The 24,475-nt window shown below is 45.4% G+C and overlaps 1 protein-coding gene across 7 annotated transcripts in view; it reads left to right on the forward strand.

Moving 5' to 3' along the window:
- Positions 1–24,475, forward strand: part of LOC126281382 (probable cytochrome P450 6a20) — a 106,648-nt gene that overhangs the window by 32,817 nt on the left and 49,356 nt on the right. For all 7 annotated transcript variants that reach the window (XM_049980305.1, XM_049980306.1, XM_049980302.1 and 4 more), the window contains 2 exons: positions 10,587–10,775; positions 16,032–16,162. In XM_049980305.1, the coding sequence (XP_049836262.1) occupies positions 10,587–10,775; positions 16,032–16,162 (320 nt within the window). The remainder of the gene's footprint in view (positions 1–10,586; positions 10,776–16,031; positions 16,163–24,475) is intronic.

Below are 24,475 nucleotides of genomic sequence, written 5' to 3' on the forward strand. Positions count from 1 at the left end.
ATATTGTCGCAGTTGTTTAGATATACATGTTGCCTGTTGTAGGACGCGGCAGTTAGAACACTATCTCTCGCTTTGTAGTTTCTACTCCGGTGTCATACACCATTGCCTTCATGTAATCACATAGGAGAAATTCCGTAGGAAGGAGATCATTTGATCGAACTGTGCATGTGATACCCATATCTCCAGAGATTGGTGTATTAGTTTCGAAGTGGGTTAGTGCCTAGCGTGGATAAATTACCATTCTCCAACAACTGTGGCAGGATTTATCGAATGAGCTCTTGTAACATGCGCTGTTGAAATGATTGGCCTCAAATCAATACTTTTTCAGTTTATCTTCTGTATCCCAGCCAACAGTTGAGATGTTGCTGGTGGTATTGTGGCAGTTGGAAGAGTAGAGGTAACGAGCTACTTTGACACACAATTTTTTTCAAACCAAAAGTATCCTCCTTGAGGATTAACAAAATAGCAGTTAGACAAACTGAACTTAGTTGCTGAGGCCTGATCATTAGAACAACACAGTAAGTGAAATACTGATCAGCCAAATAAACTAGTACACCTGCCTAATATCGTGTAAGGACCACCGCGATTAAGCAGAAGTGCTGCAACACGACGTGGCATGGACTCGACTAATGTCTGAGTTAGTGCTCGAGAGAACTGACACCATGAATCCTAAAGCGCACTCCATAAATACGTAAAAGTACGAGGGGTGGAGATCTGTTCTGAACAGCACCTTGCAAGGCATCCCAGATATGTTCGATTATGTTCATGTCTTGGGAGTTTGGTTGGCAGCGGAAGTGTTTATCTCAGAAGAGTGTTCCTGCAACCACTCTGTATCAAATTGTGGATGTGTGGGGTGTCGCGTTGTCCTGACGGAATCGCCCGAGTTTGTCGGATGCACAATGGACATGAATTGATGCAGGTGATCAGACAGGATACTTATATAATTGTCACCTGTTAGAGTTGCATCTAGAAGTATCAGGGGTCACTCCAGCTGCACACGCCCCACACCACCACAGAGCCTCCACCAGCTTGAACAGTGCAGGGTCCATGGATTCGTGAAGTGTCTCCATACTCGTACACGTCCATCCATGCGAGACTCGTGCGACCAGGCAACATGTTTCCAATCATGAACAGTCCAATGTCGGTATTGACGGGCCCAGACGAGGTGTAAAGCTTTGTGTCGTGTAATCATCAAGTGCACACGAGTGGACCTTCGTCTCCGAAAGCCCATATCGATGATGTTTCATTGAATGGTTCGCACGCTGACACTTGTTGACGGCCCAACAATGAAATCTGCAGCAATTTGAGGAAGGGTTTCACTTCAGTCACACTGGACGATTCTCTTCAGTCGTCGTTGGTCCCGTTGTTGCAGGGTCGTTCTCTGCCTGCTGCTATGTCGGAGATTTGATGTTTTGCAGGTACACTCGCGAAATGGTAGTACGGAATGAATCCCTATTTCATCGCTACCTCGGAATACTGTGTCCCATTGCTCGCGCGCCGACTATAGCACCACGTTCAAAGTCACTTAAATCTTGAGAAAGTGCCACCGTAGCAGCAGTAACAGATCTAACAACTGCGCCAGATACTTGTTGTCTTTCGAGTATACAGGCGTTGCGGACCACGGCGCCGTGTGCGGCCTGTTTACATATTCCTGTATTTGAATATGCATGCCTGAACCAGTCTCTTTGGTGCTCCAGTGTAGTTTCTTCAGCACAATAATAAAACAAGTAGAAATTAACGCCAACCCACTGACAGCGAAACTGGACGCAACAACAATATTCGGGGTCTTGAGTAATAAATACAATTAACAAAAAATGAAATAGCTTGCAGACAGTAAATATGAAAAGCAGTCCTCAGATTTAACTGGGCTTTCATACATGTACACTTAAACTAAAAACTAGATCTACTAACAGCTCCCTTCAGCAGTTATTGACTATTAGCAATACTAGTACCAACCAACTATAACTACCTACGCAAAATTAGCAATTCAAACTGTCTGTACGACAGCACATTCAGTTCTGGTTACGTTCACAAAGTAATAATACCAGGGAAATTTAACACAGATCTCTCTTCGATAAAACAAACTCACGTTCTGCAAGCAAGCAAACACAGTAATCTCAGTCCACCACACCGTGCATACAGTCCTTTCGTCTGGAGTAGGACTGACAGATCCTTGCACTTCCACTGTCGGTCACTAAAGCTTTAATTCTATAGCTCAGCCACTATTTTTTTAACATCGCCCTAGCCTTATTATTTTGCAGGAGGGAAATAAAACGAAAAGGCACACGTACAGCCGAGATAGTCGAACCGTCACACACCACGACAGAAAACACCTGCTCCTTGACGTTGGGGTTTGACATCATAGGTTTACAGCCCATCACCCATAAAAAAACCATAAAATGAAAAAAATTTCTCATAAGATATTTCAGCTAAAGCAGGAGTATTTAAAGAATTAAAACTGTAAGATATGGAGGTAATATCTGTCATAGTGACAGACTTTCCAAAAGAAGAACGATCCTCGGGAAAGTTATCCCTAGAAGTTAAAAAGAAATATAAAAATTTATAAAATCTTGGAACCAAATCAATTATAGACTTTTGCAAATGGATATCGACGTGAGATATCTTTGTTTCGCAATGATAAACTGCATATGCCATTATGGACGATACCGTAACTACGGAGAAAGACAATGTCTTTTTTGATCTAATGAGAACTCTGGAAAAGGATGCAAATCGGAAGGAGGTGCTTCCCATTGGTAGCTTAAGTGCTTTCAGAAACCCATAACGCAAAAGCTCCAAGACACTCAGAAAACAGGCAAATATCAGTGGATCGAGGTGTGTTTGTGTGTGTTTGAGGTTTACGGGCGCTGGTCATCAGCGCCCAAACGCATAAAAACAGGAACACTTGCTGTGAAGGGACGAAGACGGGCAGCGACCAAGAAGAACGGCTAAAAGACACAGACCTGAGGCAGTTCCAAATCCTCGCATGCGGAGGCAAAACAAGAGGAGGGGGAACGCACTAAAAAAGGAAAGGAAACACAAGGAAAAGAGAACAGAAATCGAAGGGAAACAAGGAGGTAATCGTGACTGGCGGACCTCTTACCTAAAACCTGGGTGAGCCAGTCACCAAGGAGCACATTAAAACCCTCTCCCTAAAATCCGAGGGAACAAATTGGACAGGACACAAAACCGTAAGACCTTAACCACAGTCGTTGCGTCGTCTTGCAAAATAGAGGGCAAATCCGGTGGCAAAGAAACCACCGCCTTCTGGTCAGAGAATTAAAGACAGTCAAGTAAAATGTGGCGGACAGTAATCTGGACGCCACAAGCACTGCAGATTGGGGGGTCCTCGCGCCGGAGTAAAAAACCATGCGTTAAGGGACTGTGCCCGATGCGGAGGCGAGTCAGGAGAACCTCATCCCGCCTGCATGACTGGTAAGGACGTACGCCATGGCCGCGTGGTGGCCTTGACCAGACGCAGCTTATTTTCACTGACTGCCAGCCACTCCTCTTCCCATTGACGCATAACACGAAAACGCAGGAGGGATGTAACAGCATGGAGGGGGACGGCGCATTCAACAACGTGAGGGAGGGAACATGCATCTTTGGCAGCCACATCCGCCAGTTCGTTTCCCCTAATACCCACGTGCCCCGGCACCCAGCAGAAACAAACCTCCTTCCCCTGCCGTTGCAGGTGGAGTAGGGCATCATGGATGTTCTGGACGACCGTATCCGCTGGGTACAAGTGTTGCATGGTCTGAAGGGCACTCAGGGAGTCAGAACAGATGAGGAACTTAAGACTGGGAACACATCTCATCCGTTCCAATGCCCGCAAGATCGCAAACAATTCGGCATCAAAGATGGTAAACGCCGGAGGAAGCCGTAACTTGACCACTCGATCAGGGAAAACAACAGCACAACCAACAGAGTCCCCCTGTTTAGAGCCATCCGTAAACACTTGTACATGGTCGGGATGCTGGGGAAAAATGTCAGAAAATAAGGAGGTAAAAACAAACGCAAGAGTGCAGCTCGTCCGGTACTCCGACAAGTCTAAAAGGACGCTGGGCCTCTGGGGCAACCAGGGAGGCAGGAGGGTAAAACCTTGCCGTTGTGGGGCCACACGCTCCACACCAAGGGAACCAAGCAAATGCTTGGCACGAATGCCAAATGTTCTCGTTGCCCTGGGACGACTGGAAAAGAGACGTTCCATAGGCGGTCGGGCAACGGTAGGGTACGCAGGGGAGGTAGGACAGGCAAGGAAATGACACACCCGTCGCACCATAAGGAGTTTCCGCCGGATGGCGAGCGGCGGTTCCCCTGCCTCAGCACACAGGCTGAGGATGGGACTGGTACGGAAGGCACCAGTGGCCACAGCCTGATGCCCTCATGGTGTACTGCGTCAAGAATCTTCAGATAAGAAGGCCTTGCTGACCCATACACGGTGCAACCGTAGTCAAGACGCGATCGGACAAAAGCCCTATAAAACTGCAGCAGACGCGCCCAATTTGCTCCCCAGGATCGATGGCTCAGACACTTCAAAATATTCAGTGCCTTCAGTGCCCGTACCTTGACGTCTTTAAGGTGAGGCAACCACGACAACTTGGAATCAAAAGCGAGGCCCAGGAACCTCACAGTGTCTCTAAAAGGAAGAACGGTGTCCCTCAGACGCAATTCAGGGGAGGTAAAATGACGTCGAGAACGATTAAAATGAAATCACACACATTTGTCTGCAGAAAGCTAAAACCCGTCTTCGCAGTCCATGCCTCTAATCGCTTTATCGTAAGCTGCAACTGCCGACTAGCAGTGACAAGACTGGAGGAAGAACAGAAAACAGCAAAATCGTCCACAAACAAGGAGCATTCGGCAGGACTCCGGATAATGGACGTGATACTGTTAATGGCGACGGCAAAGAGGGTGACACTTAAAACGCTGCCCTGAGGAACACCATTCTCCTGCACGTACAAATCAGATAGCACATTACCAACCCGATACCGAAAGAGGTGGTGAGAAAGAAAGGACCGAATGAAGATGGGGAGACGGCCACGAAAGCCCCACTCATGGAGTTGATTGAGGCGCCAAGTAGTGTCATACGCCTTATTAATATCAAAGAATACACCTAGACAATGCTGGTTACGTAGGAAGGCCTGCTGGATGGCCGTCTCAAGCAAGGTCAAGTTGTCGATGGTTAAACGACATCTCCGAAAGCCACACTAAGAGGGCTAAGGAGCTGCCTGGTCTCGAGCAGCCAAACCAGGCGACGTTTGACCATGCGTTCCAACGTCTTCCCAACACAGCTCGTCAAAGCAATACTTAAATAACTACTGGGATGCGTTCGATCCTTTCCCGGTTTGAGGAGGGGAATCAAAATCGCCTCCCTCCACGAGTCAGGGTACCTGCCGGATGACCATATCATATTAAAACAGTTCAGGAGGACTTCCTTGGACGGCAGCAACAAATGCTGCAGCATGCTGCACAGGATTTGATCATCACCTGGCGCAGTATCATGAGCCACAGACAGCGCCGAATCCAGTTCCCACATTGTGAAGGGGCAGTTGTAGGATTCAGAATTTGGAGACCGGAAGTCCAAAAGATCCCTCTCGATGGCAGTGTGGTAGCGGCAGAAATATGGATCACAGTTAATAGTGGCAGTAGAGTCAGCAAAATGCGTGGCCAGTGTCTGGGCAATGTCTCTCGGCGCCGTGAGGCTCTCGGCGCCGTGAGGAGACATCCCTGATGCAGCAATGCCGTGACAGGTAGTTGGCTGAGTTCCCAGGAAATCCTCCTGATGGCTTCCCATACTTTCGTAGAAATAGTGGAGCGAGACTTCAAGAACGATCGTTTGCTCTCTTTAATCACTCGCCGCGCTTTGGCCCTTGCCACCCGAAAGGCCGCAAGATTGTCAGCTGAGGGACGGCACTTGAAGCGGCGCAGAGCTGCACGGCTGGCTCGGATGGCTGAGCGGCACTCAGTGGTCCACCAAGGAGCAGGACGCCTCTTGGGATGACCGTGGGATTGACAATTCAGCAGCATGGGAGATCACGGCTGTAACATGGTCTACTCATTCGTGGACGCTGGCACAGTGTTCCAAAACAGCCAGTTGGCTGAAAAGTGTCCAGTCAGCTCTGCAGAGGTGCCACTGGGGCTGCACTGGTAATGCCACAGCCTCATCCAGGAGGCGAATCCAAAGGGGGAAGTGGTCACTAGAATGGAGGTCAGCAGCAACCTCCCACAGCGCAGAATCCGCGAGTGCTGGAGAGCAAAAGGAAAGGTAAATAGCTGATGACGACCTAGAAGCAGTACAAAAATGAGTGGGAGCACCAGAGTTTAGGATGCACAGTTCTTCAGACATCATGAGGCTTTCCAGAATGCGACCCCTGGGGCAAGTAGTTGGAGAGCCCCATAAGACATTATAAGCATTGAAGTCCCTCAGAAGAAGAAATGGGCGGGGGAGTTGGCTAATAAAGTCTGTGAGAGCCTCAGAGTCTATTGCATCCTGAGGCGGTAAATAAACTGAACAGACTGTGAGCCTCCGACCCACAAGAATGTCAACTGCAACTGCTTGCAAGTCTGTAACGAGAAGGAACCCAGATGAGGGATGCATGTCACGGACAAAAACCGCAACACCACCCTTTGCACTTTCCCCCGTCAGATCATATTTTCGATATACGGTATAGCCCCGTAAAGAAGGAGCATCAGTGGCCCCAAAATGTGTCTCGTGGAGACATAAGCGCAAAGGGCACTCTCGTACAAGGAATTGTAATTCGGCCACATGCGTCCTGAACCCATTCAGGTTCCACTGTAATATAGGAGCCAGTGATCAGGGTGGCTGAACTTTCACCCTGCCTCTGTGCTTTGGAGGTGAGCCCTTACTGGCCGGAGATTTATTCCTGGGGCAAGACGATCGCCCGCGGTCGACATCAATGTCCATAAGCTCCGATGACGACCCACGGGAGATGTCAGACAGTACGATGGCCTCGCCGTCGGACCGACCCTGACTAGTCTCCTGAGGTGGCAAAACCTTCACCTTCTGTGTCTTTGTCTTGGGGGGGGGGGGGAGGGGCTTAGAATGCAGAGCCTTGACAACATTTGGAGCTTTACTCGCCTGGGCAGAAGGCGCCATATGAGGAGAGGCAGGAAGTACCCCAATGTCAGCAACCACGGCTTGTCCGACGTTGCGGGGAGAGCCGCAGGTTGCAAAGCATCCGCAGCAGCACAAGTGCACTGGCAAACGCAGGTATTAGTGCGAACACTAGCAACCTCCGTTTGCGTAGCAACAGTGGCCATTTGTACCGGTTTTTTCAAAGCAGAAGCGAAAGATGTTGAAAACACAGGAGGTTGCATGGCCTTAAAGAGCTTCTTGGCCTCACCATAGGGGATGCGCTTAGATGTTTTAATCTCCTGTATCTTCCGTTCTTCGAGATAGATGGGGCAGACCCGGCTCCAGACAGGCAATTCACGCACTTCACAGGCGATGAACAATCGGCTCCGTCATGGGCAGGCTGACCACATTTACACAAGTGGCTATCCCATTGCACCCCAACGTAGTATGCCCAAAACGCTGACATTTAAAACAGCGCGTTGGGTTGGGGAAATATGGCCGTACTGGCAAACATAAGAACCCCGCTTTAACATGCTCTGGGAGTCTCGGGCAACTGAACGTAAGAATAAACGAATCAGATTTGACGAGGTCCCCATCGACTCGTTTCATAATATGCTGCACGTCAACAATACCTTAGTCAGCCCACTCAGATTTTAACTCGTCTATAGGGATATCCACCAAGTCCCTACACGTCACAACACCCTTACAATAATTCAAAGTGGAGTGGAGCGCGGTCTCGATAGCGTACTCTCCTAGACAGGTTGCTTTCCGAAGGGAAGCGACTTGACGGGAACTAGAAGTCTCAACTAACAGAGTCCCATTGCGCAGTCGCTTCACAGATTTCAGTGTTCCTGCAATTCCCTCAAGACCCTTGTGGATGTAAAAGGGAGAAACCCTTCAAAGCTACCCTCCTTCCGTTTAATAATCAAAAACACATTCTGATTATCAGCATGTGCTCCGTTACGACAGTCTGTTAAATCTCTAGCAACACCAGGCGCTGGAGGACTCACAGCGCGTAGCCGCTTTTACGATGGGGTGCGTTTTACTACCAGTGGCCCACCCAAGCCACTGGTAGGGGGAAATGTAGAGGTCGAAGGGTCAATTGCGGTCCAACGAGCAGCTAGGGAACTGAAGGTCCGCTCAGACAGAGCCCCGTGTGCCTGAGTAAGCTTTATACAACTGGGGTGCGGCAGGTCAAACGGAAATCAACTACGTTTTTTAAAATAGGAACCCCCATTTTTATTACATATTCGTGTAGTACGTAAAGAAATATGAATGTTTTAGTTGGACCACTTTTTCACTTTATTATAGATGGCGCTGTAATAGTCACAAATGTGTAAGTGCGTCGCATCACGTAACATTCCGCCAGTGCGGACGGTATTTGCTTCGTGATACATTACCCGTGTTAAAATGGACCGTTTACCAACAGCGGAAGAGGTCGATATCGTGTTGATGTATGGCTATTGTGATCAAAATGCCCAACGGACGTGTGCTATATATGTTGCTCGGTATCCTCGACGACATCATCCAAGTGTCCGGACCGTTCGCCGGATAGTTACGTTATTTAAGGAAACAGGAAGCGCTCAGTCACATGTAGAACGTCAACCACGACCTGCAACAAATGATGATGCCCAAGTAGGTGTTTTAGCTGGTGTCGCGGTTAATCCGCACATCAGTAGCAGACAAATTGCGCAAGAATCGAGAATCTCAAAAACCTCGGTGTTGAGAATGCTACATCAACATCGATTGCACCCGTACATTATTTCTATTCACCAGGAATTGCATGGCGACAACTTTGAACGCCGTGTAAAGTTCTGCCAGTGGGCACAAGAGAAATTACGGGACGATGATAGACTTTTTGCACGCCTTCTATTTAGCGACGAAGCGTCATTTCCGACAGCGGTAATGTAAACCGGCATAATATGCACTATTGCGCAACGGAAAATCCACGATGCCTGCGACAAGTGGAACATCAGCGGCCTTGGCGGGTTAATATACGGTGCGGCATTATGGGAAGAAGGATAATTGGCCCCCATTTTATCGATGCCATTCTAAATGGTGCAATGTATGCTGATTTCCTACGTAATGTTCTACCGATGTTACTACAAGACGTATGACTGCATGACAGAATGGCGATATACTTCCAAAATAATGGATGTCCGGCACATAGCTCGCGTGCGGTTGAAGCGGTATTGAACAGCATAATCCGTGACAGGTGGATTAGTCGTCGAAGCACTATACCATGGCCCGCACGTTCACCGGATCTGACGTCCCCGGATTTATTTCTGTGGGGAAAGTTGAAGGATATTTGCTATCGTGATCCGACGACAACGCCTGACAACATGCGTCAGCGCATTGTCAAAATGCTTCAAATGGCTCTGAGCACTATGGGACGTCTGAGGTCATCAGTCCCCTAGAACTACTTAAACCTAACTAACCTAAGGACATCACACACATCCATGCCCGAGGCATGATTCGAATCTGCGACCGTAGCGGTCGCGCGGTTCCAAACTGTAGCGCCTAGAACCGTTCGGCCACTCCGGCCGGCTGCGCATCGTCAATGCATGTGCGAACATTACGGAAGGCGAACTACTCGCTGTTGAGAGGAATGTCGTTACACGTTTTGCCAAATGCATTGAGGTTGAGGGACATCGTTTTCAGCATTTATTGCATTAATGTGGTATTTACAGGTAATCACGCTGTAATAACATGCGTTCTCAGAAATGATAAGTTCACAAAGGTACATGTATCTCAATGGAACAACCGAAATAAAATGTTCAAACGTACCTACGTTCTGTATTTTAATTTAAAAAACCTATCTGTTACCAGCTGTTCGTCTAAGATTGTGAGCTATATGTATGTGACTACTACAGCGCCATCTATCACAAAGCGAAAAAAGTGGTCCAACTAAAACATTCATATTTCTTTACTTACTACACGAATATGTAATAAAAACGGGAGTTCCTGTTTAAAAAAACGAAGTTGATATCCGTTTGACCTATGGCAGCGCCATCTTGCGGGCCAACCATAGCGCCATCTGGTTTCCCCCTTCAAGCTAGACAAGTTTCGTTCTTTGTAGTTTTTTCGTTTGATGCTTATTTCGTGAGATATTTGGCGCGGTCACGATCAATGGACGACCCTGTATATGTGTAAGCTGTAATTATAAGAATTCTACAAAGCATTAGCAGGCTTCCATTCTCCAGTGGAAGACTGATTGATAGCATTAACATGCGGAAAATCTACACTGGTTCTTTCATAACCTATTGTGGGACACATACGAGTTAATGGTAGTGGAAGGATTAAGGTAAATCCCTTGTAAGAGAACTGCGATATCCTAGGTCTGTTTCTCTCTTCTTCATCTTTAGAGGCAGCGCCTCTTCTTGGGTGCTCCTGTGCCCATCTGCGTTTACTGTCTTGATACAGAGCTAAACGACCGTATAGCAAGTAGGACACTAGTTAAATGAAGTGAGAAGCCTTTTGTTTGCTACAGCGAGATGGAAGGCCAGCCGTTCTGTGGCTTCTACCGCTTCCGGGAGCCGCTGTTACTCGTGAGGGACGCCGATCTGGCGAGGACGATGCTCGTCAGGGACTTCACGTCGTTCCATGACAACAGCTTCCACGTCGACGAGAAGCTAGATCCGTTGTTCGCGAGGAATCCATTCTTTCTTAAAGGCGAAAAGTAAGTATCGCCTACAAAATAATGCGTTTGGCTGAATGTCTTGTAGATCAGAATGCTTCACGTTAAAGGGAAACATTGCTATGTATTTCATTGCACTTTTAATTCTTTTCTTCAATCTGATTATACACTGAGGTGACTTAAGCCGTGCGATACCTCCTAATATCGTGTCGCACCTCCTTCTTGTCAGCGTAGAGCAGCAACTCGACTTGACATGGGCTCAACAAGTCATAGGAAGTCCCTAGCAGAAATACTGAGTCATGCTGCCTGTGTAGCCTGTCCATAATAGCGAAAGTGTTGCCGGTGCAGAATTTTGTGCACGAACTGACCTCTAGATTATGTCCCATAAATAATCGATGCGATTCATGTTGGACAACCCGTGTGGCCAAAGCAGTCTCTCGGATTGTCCAGAATGTTCTTGAAACCGGACGTGAATGGTTGTGGCCAGGTGACAGGGCGCATTGTTATCCATAAAAATTAGATTGCTGAATGGCAGCAAATGGGCTCCCGGTACCCGAACATGACCTTCTCCAGTCAATGATCGGATCAGTTGGACCAGAGGAGGGAGTGCATTCCATGTAAACACAGCTCACACTGTTGTGGATCCACTACCGGCTTGCACGGTGCCTTGTTGACAACCGGTGTCCATGGCTTCGCAGGGTCTGCGCCACATTCGAACTCTACCATCAACTTTTACAAACGGAACTCGGGCGTCATCTGACCAGGCGATGGTTTTCCAGTCGTCTACTGTCCAACCGATATGGTCACGAGCCCAGGAGAGGCGCTGCAGGCGATGTCGTGCTGTTTGCAAAGGCACTCTCGTCGGTCGTCTACTGTCACAGCCCATTAACCATATCGCCGCATTGTCCTAACGGATATATTCGTCATGCGTCCCACATTGATTTCTGCGGTCATTTCACGCAGTGTTGCTTGTCTGTTAGCACTGACAACTCTACGTAAATGCCGCTGCTCTCGGGCGTAAAGTAAAGGGTGTCGGACCCTGCTTTGCCCATGGTTCGTGGTAGCGCCTGAAATATGGTATTCTCGACACAATCTTTATACTTTGGATTCCGTAATACTGAAATCCCTAATGATTTCCGAAGTGGTATGTCTCACGCGCCTAGTTCCAAGTACCGTACTGCGTTCATAGTCTGTTAATTCACACCGTGCTGCCATAATCACGTCGTAAACCGTTCGGCATGACCCGAGTACAAATGACGGCTCCGCCAATGCACTGTCCTTTTATACTTTGTGTATACGATACTACAAACAGCTGCATTTGTTCGTACTGCTATCCTATGTCTTTTTCACCTCAGTGTATATTGGGACCTTCAGACTCTCTCTTAAATCTAATTATTTTACATTAAAATTAAATATGAATTGACAATTTCATTATGATAAATACAGGCTGATCACAACATAATGATTCATCCGGTTTTGGATGAATGTAATCCACAAAGTCTTACATAAAAAATAATTAATGAAGCATTTTATGAAAAACCACATTTTTAGTTGTCTTACACGTAGTTGTAGATGATCTACGTGCTCTCCTTGTACAATGCCAAACATATGTGCGGAAGTAAAGTTCGACCCTTACACGTTCGAACATGTCTCTATCAAATATTCACCAGCACAGTAGTGATGCGATTCTAGAAATAAGTCAATGTTGTCGGCAAATGTGGTACGTAAACATTGTCTCACATATCGCCAAAGAAAAGGACAACACAAATTGTAACATTAGGAGGCTTTGGAGGCCTCCTGATGACTTCCAATTCACCCTCAGCACAGAGACCAATCCCCCACTTTGGAAGTTCCTTGTACAGATGGCGACGCGCTAGTCTACAGCAATGAGACGAAGTTCAGTTTTGTTGTAATAAGACGTTTGGGATATCCACTGTTAGTTTAGGAAGCCACCCCCTTTGCAACATTTGTAGATACATTATACCTGTTACATTTTTCCCCAGGAAAAATTTAGGCCACCACACTGTGCTACGTGAAACAGCATAGAAGACATTTATCTTTCGAAAATCTCATTCAGTTTTCATTGTAATACTGTGATCCGCCTCACCCCATAAGCGGACGTTGCGACGATTAACTTGATCGTCTCACCACTATACGCGTATGGGGGGGAGGGGGGGGGAGGAAGGTTATCTTCTATTAAACCCTGTAGAAGTTCAAAATGCGGTGCAGTCGCTTTGCCACATGCTTTACGGTTTCTGATTCAACTGCTTATGCAGAATCTCCACCACAGTCGGTTGCGGAATGCCCAGTTCGCGGTTTGCAGGACAGTAGGTTTTTTGACTGCGAAGAAACACCACTTGTACACTTTCCACTGTTTCGACTGCAACAGTTGCGCCGGGTAGCCGAGCGGCCTAGGGCGCCTTGTCACGGTCCGCTCGGCTCCCCCCGTCGGAGGTTCGAGTCCTCCCTCAGGCACGGGTATGTATGTTGTCCTTAGCGGAAGTCAGTTTAAGTTAGATTAAGTAGTGTGTAAGCTTAGGGATCGATGACCTCAGCAGTTTGGTTCCATCCGACCTTAACACAAATTTCCAAGTTTCGACTGCAAAACCTGCCGTCCGGAGTTTCTTCTGTTGCAGAGGCAACCTTTATTCTTGAATTGTCGATACTACCGCAGAATCCTTTATTGGGCTATAAATGTATGAATTCGAACGTGAACAAGTTGTTGGTGTTCGAATTGTGGATGGTTCGGCAACCGCGGTAATTGCAGTATTTGGTGTTTCAAGGGACATTGATTCGAATATTTATACCGCATACAGCAAAAGGAAACGAGACATCATCTTCTAAGTCACAACGCGGACTGAAGCGTGTGTGACAGACTACCGCTGAAGATTATGACAAAAAGTAAGGTGAAGACAGCTGCAGCAGTCACTACAGAACTGAATGTCCCCTCGCGAACCCTGTCAGCACTAAAACAAGGTGAAGGGAGCTTAATAAGCAAGGAATCGCATGGCGAGATGTAATTCTAAAACTATTCATAAGTGATGCAAATGCCCGCAACAGGAAACCATGGTGCCGAAGCCATAAAATCAGGGCTGTGGAGCAATGGATGAAAGTCATTTGGTCAAATGAGTCTTATTTTAGACTGTTCACGATTTTTGGCCGAAGTTACATGCTAGGAGCGAAACAGAGGAAAGTCCACTGGACCTGACGCGATACCAATTCGATTCTACACAGAGTACGCGAAAGAACTTGCCCCCCTTCTAACAGCCGTGTACCGCAAGTCTCTAGAGGAACGGAAGGTTCCAAATGATTGGAAAAGAGCACAGGTAGTTCCAGTTTTCAGGAAGGATCGTCGAGCAGATGCGCAAAAGTATAGGCCTATATCTCTGACATCGATCTGTTGTAGAATTTTAGAACATGTTTTTTGCTCCCGTACCATGTCATTTCTGGAATCGCAGAATCTACTCTGTAGGAATCAACATGGATTCCGGAAACAGCGATCGTGTGAGACCCAACTCGCTTTATTTGTTAATGAGACCCAGAAAATATTAGATACAGGCTCTCAGGTAGATGCCATTTTCCTTGACTTCCGGAAGGCGTTCGATACAGTTCCGCACTGTCGCCTGATAAACAAAATAAGAGCCTACGGAATATCAGACTAGCTGTGTGGCTGGATTGAAGAGTTTTTAGCAAACAGAACACAGCATGTTGTTCCCAATGGAGAGACGTCTACAGACGTTAAAGTAACCTCTGGCGTGCCACAGGGGAGTGTTATGGGACCACTGCTTTCCACAATGTATATAAATGACCTAGTATATAGTGTAAGAAGTTCCATGCGGCTTTTCGCGGATGATGCTGTAGTATACAGAGAAGTTGCAGCATTAGAAAATTGCAGCGAAATGCTGGAAGATCTGCAGCGGGTAGGCACTTGGTGCAGGGAGTGGCAACTGACACTTAACATTGACAAATGTAATGTATTGCGAATACATAGAAAGAAGGATCCTTTATTGTATGATTATATGATAGCGGAACAAACACTGGTAGCAGTTACTTCTGTAAAATATCTGGGAGTAAGCGCACGAAACGATTTGAAGTGGAATGATCATATAAAATTAATTGTTGGTAAGGCGGGTGCCAGGTTGAGTTTCATTGGGAGAGTCCTTAGAAAATGTAGTCCATCAACTAAGGAGGTGGCTTACAAACCAATCGTTCCACCTATACTTGAGTACTGCTCATAAGTGTGGGATCCGTACCAGGTAGGGTAGACAGAGGAGATAGAGAAGATCCAAAGAAGAGCGGTGCGTTTCGTCACAGTGTTATTTGGTAAGCGTGATAGCGTTATGGAGATGTTTAGAAAACTCAAGTGGAGGACTCTGCAGGAGAGGCGCTTTGCATTGCGGTGTAGCTTGCTGTCCAGGTTTCGAAAGGGTGCCTTTCTGGATGAGGTATCGAATATATTGATTCCCCCTACTTACACCTCCCGATGAGATCACGAGTGTAAAAGAGAGATTCGAGCGCGCAAGGAGGCTTTCCGGCAGTCGTTCTTCCCGCGAACCATACGCGACTGGAACAGGAAAGGGAGGTAATGACAGTGGCACGTAAAGTGCCCTCCGCCACACACCGTTGGGTGGCCCGCGGAGTATAAATGTAGATGTGGATGTAGAACATGGAGGGGGTTATGTAATGATTGGGCAGCCATATCGTGTTATTCCATGAGACCCACGGTTACTCTGCAAGGCCGTATTACTTCAAAGGACTATGTGACCATTTCGGCTGATTTTCACATGGTACGGTGTTTATTCTCCACGGGTGAGTCTATGTTCCAAGACTACGGGATGCCTGTTCATATGACTCGCATTGTCCAGCACTCGATTTGTGAGCACGAGAATTAATTGCCGCGTCTCCCCTGGCCACTGCAGTTACCAGATCTCAGTATTATTGGGCCATTGTGGCCTACCACGGGGAGAAGGCTGCGTGATCGCTGTTCACCCCCTTCACCTTGAACTTGCTACTGTTTTGGAGGAAGAATGGTATAAGATTGCCTCGAAAACCAGACAGAACCTGTATTTATGTATTCCGAGGCGACTGGAATCTATTTTAAACGCCAACGATTTCCCAGAGCCATATTAGGAACGGTAACTTGTTGTGTTTTTGGTGTTTCTATATTTTTGTCCAGCCCCCTGTAGTCTAAGTGTACAGATAACGTCTTCAGACTTCTAATGCTGTACAAAGTTTACAGCATTATGTTACGAAGCGAAGACTTGGCAGCCCTCTATTAAGAGGCGCGGCTGTTTGCAGGTGGAGGAAGCTACGCTCGCAGCTGAGTCCGTCCTTCACGGCGAGCCGCCTGAAGCCGATGTTCCTGCTGATGAAGGAGGTGTGCGACGACCTGGTACGGGTGCTCAAGGACCACTCCAAGGCTAGCGGAGGTAGCTTCAGTAGCTGATACAGTGTTCAGTCTTTCATTTTCTGTGTAATGACGCCCTATTTTCGATTTCGAATTACGATTCACATCTCACATATGGCTGGAGCTTTCAGGAAATAGCCTGGCTGCGCCATACTCTGTTGACGTCAGCTTGAAATACGTGTGTGTGTGTGTGTGTTTTTCGAAAGAAGCGTAAATTTTCCTCATAATTAGTAAAAAATAAACCCTAAAGCTATGAAGATATTCAAAATTAAACAACTAATGTCCAAGAGAAAGAAGTAGCAACGAGATTTTACTCGAAAATTGTATATGAAAAAGTCACACAGCTCAGGCTTTCATAAATTCGCCGCAGCAGAGGGAACTGGGGGCCTGCATATCTTAATATGGTTTATGAATGAATTCCTTCGCGAGTGGTATTGAATACTTCCAAGATGTGTTGCTTTTAGCGTCCAGGAGTACGCAGTCTCCTCAGTAACAGAATGATCAGTTAACAAGACACTGACTTCCTGTCGTGCATATTACACTGATTAGCCAGAATACCGCGTCGCTGGAGGGAGTTGGCACAATATCTGCACATACACACACACACACACACACACACACACACACACACACACACACACACACACACGTGCGCGCGCGCGTTACCTGATTCCCATAAATTCCGGGGAGGGGAACGACGAGCTCCGTCGCCACGTTCAATTACGTCCCAGATGTGTGCGATCGAGGTGTGTGTGATTGAGTTCAGATCTGGCGATTAGGGAGGCCAGCACATAAATTGGAACTCGCCACTGTGTTCCTCGAACCATTCCATCTAGCTGCTGACCATCTGCAGTGGTTTATCTCGCGCTTACATTACTCTCTGATATTGCAACGTTAATCAATTAAATATGTTACGTAGACAAATGTATTCCCGATATGTCATCACTGCACATTAATTACTTTTTGGTGTTGCGATTTTTATTCCCGTCAGTGTAGCAATCAAAGAATGAAGCTGCAGATAATAGCAATGCACAATATATTAGGTTGATAACACAAATACTATACATATCTACATCTACGTGATTGCTATTCACAATTAAGTGCCTGGCAGAGGGCTCAGTGAACCTACTTCAAACTGTCTCTCTACCGATCCAATCTCGAACGCCGCGCAGGAAAAACGAGCACTTAAATTTTTCTCTGCGAGCCTTGATTTCTCTTATTTTATCGTGATGATCATTACTCCCTATGTAGGTGGGCGCCAACAGAAAGTTTTCGCAATCGGCGGAGAAAACTGGTGATTCAAATTTCACGAGAAGATCGCGTCGCAACGAAAAATGCCTTTGTTTTAATGATTGCCACTTCAATTCACGTATCTTGTCTGTGGCACTGTCTCCCCTGTTTTGCGGTAATACAAAACTTGCTGCCCTTCTTTGAGCTTTTCCGATTTCATCCGTCAGTCCCACCTGATGCGGATCCCTCATCGCACAGCAGTACTCCAGAATGGGCCGGACAAGCGTATTGTAAGCAGTCTCTTTACAATATCTGTTGCACATTTTACGTGTTCTGCCATTGGACCGCAGTCTTTTGTTTGCTCTACCCACAACACTATTTATGTGATCGTTCCAATTTATGTTATTTGTAACAGTAATCCTTAACTATTTAGTGACTTATAGTGTAATCGAAATTTAGCTGATTTCTTTTAGTACTCATGTGAATAACTTCACACTTTTCTTTAATCAGGGTCAATTGCTACTTTTCGCATCATATTGTTGTCGTTGTGGTCTTCAGTCCTGAGACTGGTTTGATGCAGCTGACCATGCTACTCTATCCTCTGCAAGCTTCTTCATCTCCCAGTATCTACTGCAGCCTACATCCTTCTGAATCTGCTTAGTGTATTCATCTCTTGGCCTCCCTCTACGATTTTTACCCTCCACGCTGCCTTCCAATACTAAATTGGTGATCCCTCGATGTCTCCGAACATGTCCTACCAACCTATCCCTTCTTGTGCCACAAGCTCCTCTTCTCCCCAATTCTATTCAATACCTTATCAGTAGTTATGTGACTACCCATCTAATCTTCAGCATTTTTCTGTAGCACCACATTTCGAAAGCTTCTATTCTCTTCCTGTCTAAACTTTTTATCGTCTACGTTTCACTTCCATACATGGCTACACTCCATAGAAATACTTTCAGAAACGACTTCCTGACATTTAAATCTATACTCGATCTTAACAAATTTTTCTTCTTCGGAAACGCTTTCCAAGCCATTGCCATTCTACATTTTATATCCTCTCTACTTGGACCATCATCAGTTATTTTGCTCCCCAAATAGCAAAACTCATTTACTACTTTAAGTGTCTCATTTCCTAATCTAATTCCCGCAGCATCACCCGACTTAATTCGGCTACATTCCATTATCCTCGTTTTGCTTTTGTTGATGTTTATCTTGTACCCTCCTTTCAAGACACTGTCCAATCTGGTCAACTGCTCTTCCAAGTCCTTTGCTGTCCCTGACAGAATTACAATGTCAACGGCGAACCTCAAAGTTTTTATTTCTTCTCCATGGATTTTAATACCTACTCCGAACTTTTCTTTTGTTTCCTTTATTGCTTGCTCAATATACAGATTGAATAGCATAGGAGATAGGCTACAACCCTGTCTCACTCCCTTCCCAACCACTCCTTCCCTTTCATACCCCTCGACTCTGGTTTCTGTACAAATTGTAAATACCCCTCGACTCTGGTTTCTGTACAAATTGTAAATACGCTTTCGCTCGCTGTATTTTACGCCTGCCACCTTCAGAATTTGAAAGAGAGTATTCCAATCAACATTTCGCACCATACAGATGTCGTATCTATATAATTTTGCAATTCGTTGAGGTCATCTGATGACTTTACAAGTTGGTAAATGTCAGCATCATCTGCAAACAATCTAAGATATCTACTCAGATTGTCTCCTATGTCGTTAATATAGATTAAGAACAACAGAAAGACTATAACATTTCCTTGGGGAATGCCGGAAATTACTTCTGTTTGGCTCGATGACTTTCCGTCTATTACTACGAACTATGACCTTTCCAACGTAAAATAACGAATACAATCGCACATTCCACAGGCATGCAGTTTGGTTAGAAGACGCTTTTGAGAAACGGTGTCGAAAGCCATCTGGAATCCTATAAATATGGAATGAATTTGACATCCCCTGTCGATAGCGCTCATTACTTCATGAGTATAAAGATTGGTTGGTTTGTTGGGGTTGAAGGGACGACACTGAGGATAAAGAGCTAGTTGTGTTTGACAAGAACGATATTTTCTGAATCCGTGGTGACTATGCGTCAATAAATCGTTTTCTTCGAGGTAATTCATAATGTTCGAACGTAGTATATGTTCCAAACACCTACTGAAAATCGACGTTAGTGATAATTGACCTGCAATTCAGCGGATTACTCATATTTCCCTTTTTGGGTATTGGTGTGACTTGATCAATTTTCCAGTCTTTAGGGGCGGATCTTTCTGTGAGCGAGCGGTTGTATACAATTGCTAAATATGGAGCTATTGTGTCAGCATAATCTGAAAGGAACCTGACTGATATGCAATTTGGACCAGAGGCCTTGCCTTTATTAAGTAATTTAAGCTGCTTTGTTACATCGAGGATAGCTACTTCTACACACATCAAAAAAAGTTTTGCATCTCCTCGATTCCCAGAGTTCCGGAACCTGCACAGAAAATTGGAATGGAGATCAACATAAACATAATTTTCGCCCTATTTATTGCTCATGAGAACCACACATTGCATGTTGTACCACCATACAGCGAGACCTTCAGAGGTGGTGGTCCAGATTGCTGTACACACTGGTACTTTAAATACCCAGTAGCACGTCCTCTTGCATTGATGCATGCCTGTATTCGTCGTGGCATGTTATCCACAAGTTCATCAAGGCACTGTTGGTCCATATTGTCCCATTCCTCAACTGCGATGCGGCGTAGAGCCCTCAGAGTGGTTGGTGGGTCACGTCGTCTGCAAACAATCCTTTTCAATCTATCCCAGCCATGTTCGATAGGGTTCATGTCTGCCCACTCTAGTCGAGCGATGTCGTTATCCTGAAGGATATTCGCAAGATGTGAACGATGCAAAAATACTGTCGATATGATTGCACTGTCGGTCGGAGGATGGCATTCACATACCGTACAGCCTTCCATGACCATCAGCGGCGTACGTCGGCCCCACATGATGCCACCTCAAAAAAGCAGGGAACCTCCACTTTGCTGCTCTCACTGGACAGTGTGTTTAAGGCCTGACTAGGTTGCCTCCAAACACGTCTTCGACGATTGTCTGGTTGAAGGCATATGCGACATTCTTCGGTGAAGAGAATCCTGAGTGGTCCGTTCGGCATGTTGTTGGAGCCCTTCTGTACCGCGCTGCATGGTGTCGTGGTTGCAAAGATGGACCTCGCCATGGACGTCGGGAGTGAAGTTGCGCATCATGCAGTCTATTGCGCATAGTTTGAGTCGTAGCACGACATCCCGTGGCTGCACGAAAATCATTATTCAACATGGTGCAGTGTAGTAGCCCTTGGGCGGCCTGAGCGAGGCACATCATTGACAGTTCCTGTTTCTGTGTGTCTCCTCCATGTCCGAACAACATCGCTTTGGTTCACTCCGAGACTCCTGAACACTTCCCTAGTTGAGAGCTCTTCCTGGCACAAAGTAACAATGCGGACGCGATCGAACCGCGGTATTGACCGTCTAGGCACGGTTGAACTACAGACGACACGAGCCGTTTACCTCCTTCCTGGTGGAATGACGAACTCATCGGCTGCCGGGCCTCCTCCGTCTAATAGGCGCTCCTCATGCATGGTTGTTTACATCTTTGGACGTGTTTAAGGACATCTCTGAACAGTCAAATTGACTGTGTCTGTAACACATTATCCACAGTCAACGTCTATCTTCAAGATTTCTGGGAACCGGAGTGATGCTAAACTTTTTTAACGTGTGTATGTTTCTCATGTTGGCAGTTGTTCTTGATTGGAAATCAGGAATATTTACTTCGTCTTCTTTGGTGAAGGAGTTTCGGAAAACCGTGTTTAATAACTCTGCTTTTGTGGCACTGTCATCAGTGACTTCGCCGTTGTCATTGCACAGTGAAGGTATTATTTGCGTCTTGCCAATGGTGTGATTCATGTACGACCAGAATCTCTTTCGATTTTTTTGCCAGATTCCGAGACAGAGTTTCGTTGAAATTATTATGAGCATCTCGCATTGAAGTCAGTGCTATCTTTCGAGCTTCTGCAAAACTTTGTGACACTGGAGTCGTATTCGGAAGGACGACGGTTCAATCCCGCGTCCGGCCATCCTGATTTAGGTTTTCCTTGATTTCCCTAACTCACTCTAGGCAAATGCCGGGATGGTTCCTCTGAAAGGGCACGGCCCACTTCCTTGCCCATCCCTTACTAATCCGATGAGACCGATGACCACGCTGTCTGGTCTCCTTCCCCAAACCAACCAACCAACCAAAACTTTGTCAATTTTATGGATTTTGAATTCTTTTAAATTTGGCTTGCTTGTTTCGTTGCTTCTGCAACAGCGATCTCACCCTTTTTGTGTACCATTGGATATCAGTACTATCACTTATTAATTTATGTAATTGTATCTCTCAATTGCCGTCGATACTATCTCTGAAATCATTCCACATCTTTTCTACGCTTACATGATCAGAACGGAAGGAGTTGTAACTGTCTCTTAAACAGGCGTTAGGAGTATTTTTATCAGCCTTTTTTAAATAGATATACTTTGCGTTTCTTTTAGATGGTTGAGGGTGTTACGCTATTTAGCCTAACAGCAACTGCTTTGTGGTAGCTAATCCCTGTAACCGTCATGATAGTCCCTATTTGTTCAGGATTATTTGTTGTTAAGATGTCAAGTATACTTTCGCAAACATTTAGGCTTCGAGTGGTCTCATGTACTGATTGTTCAAAATAATTTTCTGAGAAAGCGTTCAGTACAATTTCGAATGACGTTTTATGACTGCCGCCGGCTTTAAACGTATATTTTTTCCAGCATTCGAGGGCAGATTGAAGTAACCACCGACTATAATTGTATGATTCGGGTACCTACTTAAAGTGAGACTTAAGTTTTCTTTGAATTGTTCAGCAACTATATCTTCTGAGTCGTGGAGTCGGCAAACGACCCAATTAATAGTTTCGTCCTATTGTCAAGAATAACCTCTACCCATACTATTTCACAGTAACTGTCTACTTCAATTTCAGTACAAGGTCAACTACTTCTGACAGCAATAAATACCCCTCCACCAACCGTATCTAATCTATCCTTTCTGAACACTGTTTGGTCTTTCGAAAAAATTTCGGCTGAATTTATTTTTCTGTATTTATAAGTTTTAGAGCTTGAGTCCTATTAGCGTTTGAAGTTCTTGTTCTTTCCCAACACAGCTATGACAATTTACAACTACAATACCGATCGTTTCTACAACTACTTTACTGTGTTCTGTCTGCCCCCTTTTAGACGGACAGTCCAGTCCCTTCCACACAGCCCTCGCTACCCGTTAACCCCTTCCTGTGTGTAGTGGACTCCTGACCTATTAATCGGAACCCGGAAACCCACTACCCGATAGCAAAAGTCATGGAATCTGCAGCCTACACGGTCACAGAACCGCCTGAGTGTCTGATTCAGACCCTCCACTCGGCTTTGCACCAAAGGACCACAGTCGGTTCTATCGACGATGCTGTAGATGTCATCCTCCGGCTTAATCTCGCAAGCAAGACTGGCAGTCTTTACGATTTCCGCTAGCCGCCCAAAAGCAGAGAGAATCTCCTCCGATCCAAAGCTACACGCGTCATTGGTACCAACATGAGTCACCACCTGCAGTTGGCTGTACACTGGCTGTATAACGTATGTTTTGCATGATTTATTATGTTATTTTGGACCAGCTAATGTTTCAGCAATTAAAATCATTCGTAATCCAATTATATTTATGTTATAAGACAACTGATTGCAGAATGTGGAGGGAATTTCCAATTACAGTGATATGCCATTTTGTTCGTGCAACCTTACATACCACCCCACATAAAGTAGTTTTGTTGCACTACAGTTCAGCCATATGTCCGGAGACAGTATAATTTATTGTTATGATAGTGGCTTACAGCGCTGCAACACCCAAGTTTTCGTAAAGAGTTTTTTGCATCTGCTCTTTTGAAATGTCTTTAATGTCAGCTAGCATATGTGTATTAGGGATTGCTACCTTCTATTATCATGAACTTGATTGATGAGTCCCTGTGTGATGACTTTAACTGCCTAGATGGTATGTTCTTGAAATTCCATTTTCGTGCATCTACATTTGACATAATTAATACAGAAATAAATAAATAGTTCTAAAATCAGCACATAGACAGGGTGAAATTGATGCAATTTGGTTTTCATAAGCTCATCTGTGGACCCCATCAATGAACAAGTTGATTACAAACGAAACTTTTGTATTTTGCTACTCCACATGTCACGCTAAACACTTCAGACCGCTGCGAGCAAACAATATCGCGTTCTACCCATCTGTAGTTATCAATAGAAGCTGTACAGCTTACAGGTATTGCCACGGCTGGACGAATTACTCCTCTCTTACATAATTTCTTTTTTGGTTTGTAGTTCTCCTTATACCTGTCTGTGTTAGTCAATTCAAAGATTGGAAGAAAGCAAAGGCTTGTCACGTCCAATAGGAGTATGCCTAGAAGTGCAAAAACTGTTAAAACTTGGTACAACGACTGCTTTAATATATCATTTAATAAATATGATACTAGTACATTAAAGTCCCCCATCGTGTTTTTCTGTCTCTTGATGAAGGTTGATCCCCGAAACAGGTACAGGGATTCTGATACGTTTTTCATTAATACGTAGAATGATTTACGAGGCAAGTTTGTGTATATAATTTGTTACTGCTACACCAGACAAGTCGTCGGTCCGTGGATAAGTAGTGCTACATCTACAAAGTGGGGCGGCTCACTAATCTTAAAAAAGGTAGTGCTGCAGATGATGGTAACGATGATTACATGTATTACTGATGATGATATTGATGATATTATTGACATTGCAGTTGATGATAATGATTGCGATTATCAATCGTTACATTATTTTCTTGCTGTGCCTAAATTTAGCTGTTCCTTTCAAATACCCAAAACACTGTCTTTCCATTGCTGTCACTATTATCATTATTTTCATAACTGCATAAAGCCTAATAACATTTTTTATGATTTATGTTGAGCAGTATCCAGTTTTGCAATCCATGCAGCGTAAATTTTACACTTGTTTGATTAAATGTTACAAAATGCCTGA

This window comes from Schistocerca gregaria, chromosome 7 (assembly GCF_023897955.1).
Source record: "Schistocerca gregaria isolate iqSchGreg1 chromosome 7, iqSchGreg1.2, whole genome shotgun sequence".
NCBI lineage: Eukaryota > Metazoa > Arthropoda > Insecta > Orthoptera > Acrididae > Schistocerca > Schistocerca gregaria.